Source organism: Somniosus microcephalus, chromosome 9 (genome assembly GCF_052327205.1).
Source record: "Somniosus microcephalus isolate GS21.2 chromosome 9, FLI_Smic_1.0, whole genome shotgun sequence".
In the NCBI taxonomy this organism is placed as follows: Eukaryota; Metazoa; Chordata; class Chondrichthyes; order Squaliformes; family Somniosidae; genus Somniosus; species Somniosus microcephalus.
In genome coordinates this window covers 182,349,534-182,361,014 of record NC_140995.1, presented here as the reverse complement: position 1 = coordinate 182,361,014, position 11,481 = coordinate 182,349,534, and the positions used below count along the sequence as shown (strand labels likewise).

At 40.7% G+C, this 11,481-nt stretch overlaps 1 protein-coding gene across 2 annotated transcripts in view; it reads right to left on the bottom strand.

The window, feature by feature from the left end:
* Window positions 1-1,157: 1,157 nt before the first annotated feature.
* ibtk (inhibitor of Bruton agammaglobulinemia tyrosine kinase) overlaps window positions 1,158-11,481 on the bottom strand; it is a 157,158-nt gene continuing 146,834 nt past the window's right edge. For both annotated transcript variants that reach the window (XM_085997672.1, XM_085997673.1), the window contains 3 exons: window positions 10,922-11,083; window positions 7,005-7,137; window positions 1,158-3,737 (listed from right to left, as the gene is read on the bottom strand). In XM_085997672.1, the coding sequence (XP_085853798.1) occupies window positions 3,612-3,737; window positions 7,005-7,137; window positions 10,922-11,083 (421 nt within the window). In that variant the 3' untranslated portion in view covers window positions 1,158-3,611. The remainder of the gene's footprint in view (window positions 3,738-7,004; window positions 7,138-10,921; window positions 11,084-11,481) is intronic.

Below are 11,481 nucleotides of genomic sequence, written 5' to 3'. Positions count from 1 at the left end.
CCAGTGTGTTGGTGACTCTTGATGCCCTGTGCATTAGCCATTGGCGGCCGTGCCTTCAGCTGCCCAGGCCCCATGCTCTGGAATTCCCTCCCTAAACCCCTCTCCTCCAAGACTCTCCTTAAAACTTACCTCTTTGACCGAGCTTTGGTCACCTGTCCTAATATCTCTCTGTGGCTTGGTATCAAAGTTTGTCTGAAAACGCTCCCGTGAAGCAACTTGGGATGTTTTTCTACATTAAAGGCACTATATAAAGCAAGTTGTTGTGCAGTGGTCTAGCAAGCCACTCAGTTGTCGAACAACTACGATGGGCAATGGCAATAAATGCAACTTCGCCAGCATCTCCCCCATCCAGTGAACAAAAAAAATTGATTTGCATTTATTCAGTCATTTTTTTTCCCTCTCCTGTAACATTCTCTTTATGCAATAATTTCCTTTTTATTAAGCCTCTGTTGCATCAATGCTTGGAAAGGATGGCACAAGAGGGTAAAAATTTTTTTTAAATACACCAAATTGTGATTTTTCCCAGTTGGATAAGTGACTTCCAAGTGTATCTGAATAATTATACTTCTCAGGCAATTTGAGTTTATTTGATTCACTGTCAGAATATTATTGCTATTTTGCTAATAGTGTAAAAAATATCTGCAGTAATTCAATACTACTGTAAACCAACATAAATGTTTGAACTGCACGGGGACAATCATGAAAATGTGTGGTTGGAGAACCTCAAGGCTGAACATTTTTGTGACCAAGGTTGGAATAGATCGAGTGTGTCCTGCAGGAGTGAAAATATGAAATACAGATCTCTGCTAAAGTCACAGTACTTTTATAAATTGAAACTTCAATGGAAACACTTGTAAAACTTCTACTGCACTTCTGCAAGAGACTAATACTGTATTACATGATTTAAAAGTTGAAAAGAATTGTGTATCGAGCAGTGCTGCCAGTGGCAGGAGAAAAATAAACTGATCAAGATGGGCCCATATGGTGCAAATCTTTTAAAAAGGACAATGTTCAAGTGTTTATTTCTTTTAGAAAAATCATTGACCTGTTGAAGCTGAACGAACAGAAAAAATTGAATATTATGTCTGTTAATAAAGCATGTATTGAAGAAAGGTTGTATACAGTATTATAGTTTAAAAAAAAATAAAAACCGCATGTTCAAGTCAGATACACATTTATTGCTTTCATTTTTTTCCAGCTTGCCACCCAGTGTGGCTAAACTCCATGAACATGATGAAAACATATTTTCTTTTAAACACTGAAGGATCATGTACACTACATCTCAAGTGTTACATTTGTTTGCGACCCCCATTAATTTATCTTTTACATAGTCACACTCCTTAAGTTTAATTTGCCAAGTGATCAATTAGAAGCAAGACATTTTACTTGCCAGAGCCCAAAATCACACACCAGTTTTGTCAAGGGTACAGAAAAGTCAACACCTCCAATCTTAGTTGTGCAAATACAAACAAATCAACAAACAAATCATGCAGGAGCAACACTGCCCATCACACAGCTACAGTAAGGCCTTTCAAACACAAACGCACAAGTACCTGTGTTGTTTGAAATAATGTACATAATGGGAAAGTTCAAACCTACGAGAGACTCGGGGTAAAGCTCATTCTCATATTTATAGAATGCAGAAAGAATCAGTAGCAGAACCTCTCCTATTTAAAATCTGTGATCCTCAAAATCGTGCAAGCCTAAACCTTCAACAGTGCACCAGCAAATAAAAATTGCTTAAAATTTTATTTCAGTTCTATGCACAACATTATTTTATGTTAATATACATTTCTCATTAGAAATTTATTTCAGCACCACTGAAAACCAACATATATGTTTGAACTGCACTGGAACAATCATAACATCTTAACATATGACAGTTAGCAGGGATGTCTCCAATTACATAATTGCGACCAAATCCTGTTAAGTTTTTTTTTAAAAAGCAAGGCCACTGCTGTCGGAGACATCAAGGCTGCTCGAGAGGGGGTTTCACTTAGAGCTTGCATCCACTACTTGCCACCAGTGCCAAATATAAACAGCAGCCATTAAAGTCATCAAGTTAAGGTCTGCCATCTCATGTCTGTTCCCAGGCAGGCTAAACTGCCAGCTTGCCTGCAGCCACACCTAAAATGGTAAACGACAACCTTGGTGCCAGTGGCAGGCGACTGGAGTTTAATCTAAATTGGGCTTTAAAATAACTGCGATGGGAAAAATAATGTTGCCATTGACCTTTGATTGGCTTTGCTGCTCTGTAGGATAAAGTACTGACTTAGTGTTGGGAGTTTATTTTGTGCTTTTGTGGTACACCAACATCAGCAAGCAATGCTGATCCTCACTAGGTTCCATGGGGTTTTAAAAATGTACAGGAAACTTTTGATTTACCGGCACCTAAATAACCGGAAATCTCGGTTAACCGGCAAAATTCAGGAGTAGGTTCAGGTAACTTTTATTACTTGCCTTCCTCCATTTGTTGCTGTGCAAGGGTGTGGCTGCAGCTGTTGCTAAGCTAGAGACACTTGCAACTTGTGGCCATTGTTCTGAAGCTGTGGGTTTGTTGCTTTATACGGAGCTCTCAGCTCCGTATCTTTTATTATAGCTTTCGGTTATCTGGAATTTTTGATGAACCGGCACAACGTCGGTCCCGTCCGTGCCGGATAAAAAAAAGTTTCCTGTAGTTGCAAGTGATTCTCCAACACTGTTATTGCTGGACAACAACGTTTGATTAATCGCCAAACAGGTTGATATTTATAATTAATTTGCTTGAGTTTAAAGGCCATGCACGGATCAATGTATGAAATATGTCCCACTTTCCTTTTACCAGACTGTAGTTTAGAAAATGGGTGACTTGCTTCTAAGCCTCCAACAACATTGCTTTCAATCAGCTGTCAAGAGGTATGCATGGTTGATTCTCCCTCCCCGGTGGACAGGCACCCGATCTCCATATACCTCCCTATTACAGCACAGCTGAAATTAGGAGTCACCAGTCAGTGAATCAAACTTGTGTTAGTGCTCGTCCACTGAACCAATTCAGTGTGTTGTACTTTTTATGCAAGAGCTGGAGCTAGCCAAGGACCAAAAGTAATAGGTCAGAGGCTCCTCTCACTGCTATTACTTTGAAGATGCAGTGACACATTAAAATAGCTTTGATCTCCACAGCATCTATGTTCTCTAATTGACTCAACAATCAGCAATTCAGCACCCCCTCCCCAAGTATTTATCCACTGTTTCCTGCAAGAATTCTCTGCCACCAATATTGTGCTGTTGCAACTAGAAGTACACTTTGAAAGTGTGTGTGGAAGGATTTATGAAATGTGTGGGATGGGGAAGTGGAGAAAGACAAAATATCAATATCTGATCAGCACTTACTAATTAAATTCTTATTTACTGTGCCAGTGAAAAAGGTCTCAAGATATATATTCCAGATGAAAACATTTCCTTAACAGCATTTGAGGTCAAACACAGCAGTTGCTCCGCTAGAAAATGGAACAAAGAGCAATGCATCGTTCCTTTGCTCTTTTGTAAATGCAGCCTTTTCACAGAGTAAGCACTGACCAATTTAATTTCATGACCATATGTTGTTGTTAGCAGTAGACAAAGAGATACAAGACTCAGTGTTTACTCCATACTGGGGTTGCTATGGGCCCTTGCGGTGATCTATCTATCACAATGAATTCCTCAGGGTTGTCACAGGCTTGGTAGTGGATTAGTAAATCCTGGATAGCACGTTCCTCGATCTGAAAATAGAAGATAAAAATTATTTCATTTTTGAAGTTTGGAGATATTGCATTACAGTAATTTTTTAATGACTTCGTCATTAGTAGAAAAGCCACAGGGAACAGTTCACCTTTATTAAGCTCCTCGCTAGAACATGCTTTTATCATGGCTCATATAAATGTTACATACATCCCTATCCAGAATGACAGCTACTGGCCAAGATGAACCTAAAGGTTGTGACTGAGTAACCTGTTTAAAATGAATCGAGTAACAGCAATCAAAAAAAAAAATATCTAGGCTTCTGACATTTGAATGTCTGACACCAACTGACAACTATACCAAATCTATAGTACTGACCAAATTACTTGGGTAATTTTTCACCCAAGAACTGTGAATACTTCAAAAGCATTGCACTCCCAGTTTGAGAGCGGAGTGGAGAGATGAGGCTTGTGGTGGTCAACAGCCATATATTTCTGCTGCCGCCATTTTTTCTACCATCTGGAGTCTGAAGTTCCATGTACTGCCTCTGACCATCTAGATTTTTGTAGATTTCAAAGTAGGTTACAAGTGAAATATATATGTAACAAAATGTTGTCAGTGACCAATGCTGTGCAGCTGCAAGCTATTTGTGACCGTTTATAATACAGACCTCCCAACAATGCAGCTCAAAATCAATATCAAAGCAACTGCACTAGTTTGACATCTGTATACTACCCTCAAAAGGGTGCTGTATGAATGCTAAACACTTCCAAATGTTCGGCATGTGAGACAGGGCAAGAAATTGGGCTTGTTCGTGCTGGTTTTTTGGACGCTATGAGTGCCCTTAGAGCTCCAAAATGGCGTCTGTGGCGCCGCACGCACTTGTGGGGCGAATCATGCTGGACGGCATATTTTTTTTTATTTTTTTTTTAGAGGCGTTAGGGCACATGCAGTAAACGTCTGCTAGATGTATGCAGAGCAGGCCGATCATGACGTCAATCAGCGAGCAATGCTTCAGCTTGCAACACTGATTTGACGCCGGCGCTGCTATTTTGGAGCTCAACACTCCAGCTAACGCTCTCTCTTAATCTCACACAGTTGAACACACGTTCAGCAGCAGGAAGGACCCCCCACCAGTGCTATTTAAAGGGATCATCAACTACTTACAGGCTAGTTGCTGGTTGATTTCTTCTGGCTGTTGCTAGGATTCCACAAGTGTTTGGTACTTCCTATAGTTGTTTCAAGTTGCTAAAGTCTACAAGGAGTGGTGTGGCAGGTGCTGAAGTACTTTTTTCCTGACTTCAAGGCTTCTGCACAAAGCAGTTGCTTCCAGACATGGGTGCACTAGTAGGCATTTCCCTTGGAATACAGCATGACTTGCCGAATTAACAGAGGCCACGCACAGCAGGACAAGCTGCTGGAAGACGGAGAAGGGCTCTCAGCAGGAGGCCATATCCGCCCAGGGTGTTCAGGGAGCATTTCTCCTACCTCAACCTTAGCGAGGAACAATGTGTGAGACATCTGCACTTCAGTAAGGATGTCCTCACTGAAATCTGCCACCTAATGCAGCCACAACTGCAACCTCAGAGCAGGACAAGGACCGCTTTGCCAGTGGCTGTGAAGGTGACCTTGGCAAAGAACTTTTATGCATCAGGCTCCTTTCCAGGCTAGAGCGGGAGATATTTGCAACATCTCAGTTTGCCATCCACTGCTCTATTCAAAAAGAGAGCTAACTACATTTCATGCCAGGGACAAGCAGGTGAAGTGAGCATGTGCCTTCGCTAGGATTGCAGGCTTCCCCATGGCGCAGGGTGCCACTGACTGCACGCACATTGCCTTGTGGGCACTGCACGTCAATTCTGCCCTATACTGAAACCGAAGGGGATTCCACTCCCTCAATGTCCAGCTGGTGTACGACCACAAGCAGCAAATCATGCAGGTCAATGCCTGTCCCCCTCCAGTTAGCTCCTGCTGTCTCTGGTTGTGTGCCACCTTGTGCTGCAAGAGAGAGGGAAGTGTGTCAGTGAGTGCTGTGCAAGCTGTCATGGTTGAATAGCTGGCAGTATGTGCAACCTGTGAGATGTAGGTGTGAGGCTTGCAGCAGTGTCAAGTGTGTGAGGGTGAGGTGACGCATATGAATGTTAGGTATGTGGCCTGATTGATCGAGATTGCTGGTAGGTGAGCAATGGGGCTGTGGTGATTTTAGCAGTGGCTGAGGCTACAGGTGCAGTTGGTAGGTTATGTCATTTGAAGATGCATTCACTGACCTTGACCACTCGTGTGAGGTCAGTGAACTTCTTGCTGCACTGCATCCTTGTCCTCGGGGCTGGACTCCTGGCATTGACCCCCATGGCTATCTGCTCCCACTGTCTTTTGACCGTGTGTCTGGAGGGCCTCCTTCCTCCCTGCAGATACAGGACATCTCCCCTGTTTTCCACCTCCCCCACCAAGATCTTCAGTGCAGTGTCTGGAAACTTTGGAGCCTGCACTTTCCATGTTGTGAAATTCCTCACTCTTTCCCAGGTCAGATTCTCTTCAACCATGACTCCCAGTACCTGCTCCAGCCACAATGCACCTCCCCTTTAAGAGATGAAGGTTAGCTTTAAGCAGTGCAGGCAAGCTTTAATTGGTGCTAGCCGCTGACAATATTGGCCCCCTGCAGGTGTGTCCAGCCAATGAGCAGCGCAGTTAGTGCTGGCTGGGCGCACAGATCATTCAAATGAGCAGGCAGCATGAAGTTGTCGTGCTGCCTGCTTTGCAATCAACGGGCGTGGGTTTATCGTGCATCGCCGTCTCCGTTTTCGGGGGTTATCCCATTTAGACCACATAGTCTTTTATTAGTTGCCAGCCTGAGGCTACTTTTTTTTTGGCCACATTTAACTTGAGAACAAGCGTTAAAAAAAAAAGCACTTTAGATCTATGGCACTATAAAGGAGGAATGTGTTTCCACGGAGAATATAAAAGGGTGCGAGGAATGGGCAGGGAAAGTCCAGGGCAAAAGGATTAGAGTAGATACCTCAAATTGTAGAGCTAGCACTGGCACAGGTTCAATGGGTTGAATGGCCTCCTTTTGCGCTGTACTTTCTTTAATTCGAAGGTACTATACTATCCTCCCCTCTAAACGTACATTCTGACATCTATTGCTTGTATAGCGAGTTAGACAATTGCTTAGTGTGCTAATGAAAAACACATTCATGAGAATTTTCTTCATTTTCATTGGCTCTGATCAATATTTCTCAAAAAAGGTTAATTTTTCAATGAAACTTTTGAAACGGGTAGTGCTCAGAACAGTTTACAATTAGCATTACCTGAATCAAAGCCAGTGGTTTCTCCCTGCTCTTCACAAGTGCAGCTTCTTGCTGACGTTCCTCCTCCACAATAGCCGCAAAAGTGATCGAAGTCATTGCTGGTGGACTTTTAGCAACTGTCATTAACCAAGGACTGTTAGAGATGAAAGAGATTTAAAGTTAAGAGACTTTCAAATTAACAGGGGCAGCAAGACCCAGCTGCTCTTGTAATAGAATTGCTGCAATACAAATTAGATACACTTACAGAATCACAGAAACCCCACAGTGCAGATAGAGGCCATTTCGGCCCATCGAGCCTGCACCGACACATATCCCACCCGATCCCCGTAACCCCTACACCAACACATATCCCACCCTATCCCCGTAACCCCACGTATTTAATCCCCCCCCTAACACTAAGGGTCAATTTATCATAGCCAATCAACCTAACCCGCACATCTTTGGACTGTGGGAGGAAACCGGAGCACCCAGAGGAAACCCACGCAAACACGGGGAGAATGTGCAAACTCCACACAGACAGTCACCCGAGCCTTGCGAAAAGGAGAGATGGTAACTCATAATACTCTAAATCTAAGCCTTTAAAACAGCTAAAAGTCATTTTGCCAAGTTCATACATACATATAACCTTTGAGATTCAAGTACTTTTTGCGTTGACTTCATCAGTGGAAGCAAATTTTGAAGTGGCAAAATGTGTATGTTGCCTAGTTTTCATGGTGCAAAAATTATAACATTGGATACACATTACATCCAGAAGAAATTCACAAATGTAGGGCTAAAAAATTGTTTTCTTTAACAAATTGGTTTATAAATAAAACCCTATAAATCAAAAGTGGTATAAATAATTAATTGGCTCTTATCAAGGTTTTCAATCCTGGATGCCTGTTCTGAATCCAGGATTTTGGGATTCAATTGGGCTTATTCTGAAATTGGAGACTGGGGTGACTATTTACCTTCACAGGATAAAGAACTGTATCCACGACCCACGAGAACTTGGGGAAAATAGAAGCCCCATAAATAAATCTTTAAGATGGATCAAAATGTATTTATTCGTACTTAACATTTTTTAAAACATAAAAGTGGTACTTAACTCTGCAAAGACTATCTTCAGCTTTAGCAGGGATCATTCACATTCAACACATCTGATCAAAATGACTTGTCTCAGACCAAGAGACTGAATGACAAGTCATATATCCATGCTCCAGTAGCTCTGTGTTAAGAAGTTTCTCCTAACCTATCTCGTCACTCTCCGCAATAATTTGGAACTGATGACTTTTCATCTCATTCCCAACCAGAGGAAATAATCTTTGCCTATTCACTCAATCAACACCCTTCATAATTTTAAAAACATCCATTAAATATTCTCTTAGTCTTTTCTGCTTCAGTGGAAATTCTCCCAGTATCTAAAGTCTCTCTTCATTTGTATGAGATCTCCACCGTCAGTAAATTATTAAAAAAAATTAATTTGTTGATTAAACCATGTAACATGTGTAGCAAATGCAAGTTTAAACAATGACAAACTTAAAAGTGGAATTTTTATATTTTGCAATGTATTCTAAATGGTTACAGCAACTGCCTCATTTGTTTATACAAAGAAATCAAAAATAATAATTATTCATACTAACATAATAGGCTATAACATTATTGACATTTGTGTGTATTGTGAATAAAAATCGTGAATTTAATTTTTTTTTTAAATAGACTATGTACAGTACTGAAATATTTGGTAAAGAAGGAAAGATACAAAGAAGGAAAGATGCAAAGAAGGTTAAACTAAAAAGTTTATAAGTTTGAGCCTTTACTCTTAAAAAGATACACTCTAAATCAATTTGCCTATTTAGACCACTATCCACAGGAAGTACTTGAGCAGTGGCCTTAAAAGGAGACCAGATTAGTAGCTAAACATCACAATCGTGCTCCAGACCAACACCACAGGAGATCCATCAGTCTTCTAAGTATTTCTGCTTTTACCATCTCCTGTCTCAATTTTCTACAGACTGTTCTAGACATCGTTGTTGAGCCAGAAAAAACTACAGCCTACAGAGATGCTACATCATACAAAGAAGTGTGATAAAGTTCGAAGTGCTGTTATTTGTTCTGTGACCTTTGTCTGTAGTACAGCATTAAACAATCCTGACATTTTTAAGCTGGATCAGCATTTTGGGACTGTTAAATTGGCCAAGATCAAGGGATTGCAAACCTTAGCTGACAGATTTATGCCTATGAGTTCCATGTAGTTAGCTTGATATTGGGATGGAAGGAAGAGAAAAACTGACAGCAGAGTTGCTCTTGTACCTGCCTCAGGATCAATTACTGAGGTAAAATGGTTGGAAAGAGTCAAGGTGAACCCTTTGACAGTATGTGTACTTACTTAGGACCATCTGACAAGTCAATAAAATGGTCCACAGCACCTCACCCACATTGTAATTAGTGAAAAAGCAAAGTATTACATGAACCTAAGCACAGCCCATTTTCATCAAATACAGGAAACTTTGTGCAATCCGGCACCGACGAGACCAAGCTGTTGCCGTCCCATCAAAACTGCCGGACAAACCAGCGCTAATGTTGAAACATACGGAGATTTTGAGCTCCGTATCTGGCAACAAACCCTGTTGCTTAGCAACAGTTTCTAATCAGTCAGCCGTACCTTGCAAGTGTCTCTGTAGCTTAGCAACAGCTTCAGCGAGACCTTGCAGAGCCTGACTGGTGAAAAAAAAGCAACGAAAAGAAAAAAAAACTAACAAAACGGCTCCTGATTTTTGCTGGTGGCTCGAGCATTCCGGACAGTTAACCTCCGGATAAACCAAAGTTTCCTGTACTATATTATCTTAACTAAAACTGATAAATTTCAGGTTTATATTAGAACATTTCTAACATCAATATTCATAACTGACAGCAGGGCAAAGGCACAAGATTATAATCCAATTATTTCTGATCTGATACTAAGCTACTGTAAAAAATACTTTAATCAAAACATAGTACCTGATGATCAGTAAAGAAAGAGTTCACTGTAGAATTAAGAAACTAAATTGTAGAATGCTCTATGGATGTTGACACATGAACTTCTTCATGAATGTTTAACTGAGAAGAGGTTTAAATTAGTTCTAATATAAAGAGAGAAAATGCTGGAGACACTCAGCAGGTCAGGCAGCATCTGCGAAGAGAGAAACAGAGTTAGGTTTCGAAAGGTCATCGACCTGAAAGATGCTGCCTGACCTGCTGAGTATCTCCAGCATTTTCTCTTTTTATTTCAGATTTCCAGCATCTGCAGTATTTTTTCTTTTTAAATTAGTTCTCCCCGGAAAGCCCATCACATGCGTTTTCCTGTAAAGCTGTGTGAACTGTAAATGAGGATAAAAGTAAGAGAGAGGGAGAGTCTCTCTGGGTCACTTTTACACAACTCCAAAAAATTGCAGAGCCCTTTCATCCCCTTAAATGGAGAAATGGCACATTTTGCAACCTGAAGGTAGAGAAAATAACTTCTGCTTAAGTGGAACTGTGGGGCAGGTAACGAGATAAAGGGATTTTTTTTTTAGTAAAAAGTTGCACGGTTTTCACAGAAATCAATAGTACTCACAAATGGTACAGTTCCAAACATAATCATGGCCTAAAGCCACTGTATGAAATATTAAAATGGAAGTGTAGCTAAATTTAATATCAAGTGATCACTTTTAAATGCTGTGCTATGCACAATCCGGATTATAGCAGCACATGCCAAAAGGATCAGTGATGCAGCTTTAGCTGAAACTTCTTTTTCCTTGGGGGTGGGGGGGGATTTTGAAACTAGAAGATCTATGGCAGCATTTGTACTGCACGCTCTTTAGCTGAAATGCTAGCCATATACGGATTTAAATATTTAGTTTATTTATCAATTCATTAAACTGACTTTAAAGGTAAACAGCTTTTCTTGAATTCTGCACCTGATAGGTTGCTCATATTTGTTGCTGGGCTGCTCTTGTTGTTTAGAACTATTTTCCCATGAACTGGAAGGCAGGGAGTCACCCGCTTTTTCTGATGACTTTTCTTCCACCAGTAGATCACGGAACGATTTTGGGGAGGAGAGACCATTGAATGGAGTAGCCCTAAATGAAAATGTTTTGTAACAGTTAGCAAGTTTATTACTAAAATGACTAATTAGACAAAAACTGAATAAATGAGAACGCCTTACGAGTTACAAAAAAGCAGAGAGCTTGGCTTATTTAACAAGGTATTTGCCCTTCAGTTTTCAAATTCCCTTTTTTCAGTTGGGGGTCTAAGCCACAGATCTTCTATAACTTTCAATGTTGACTCAAAATAGAGAAAGTGTGCTTAATTAATGCGAGAGACATGCAAAATGCAGCTGACAAGTGGAGGAAAAAAATCACAAAGAAAACGCTAAACAAGTTTGAGCGCTTAACAGATCAGAAAACAAATACCATAAACATTACTTAAAATCCATTTAATTTAATCTGGCATACTTTCAACTCCTGGCACTTGTGAT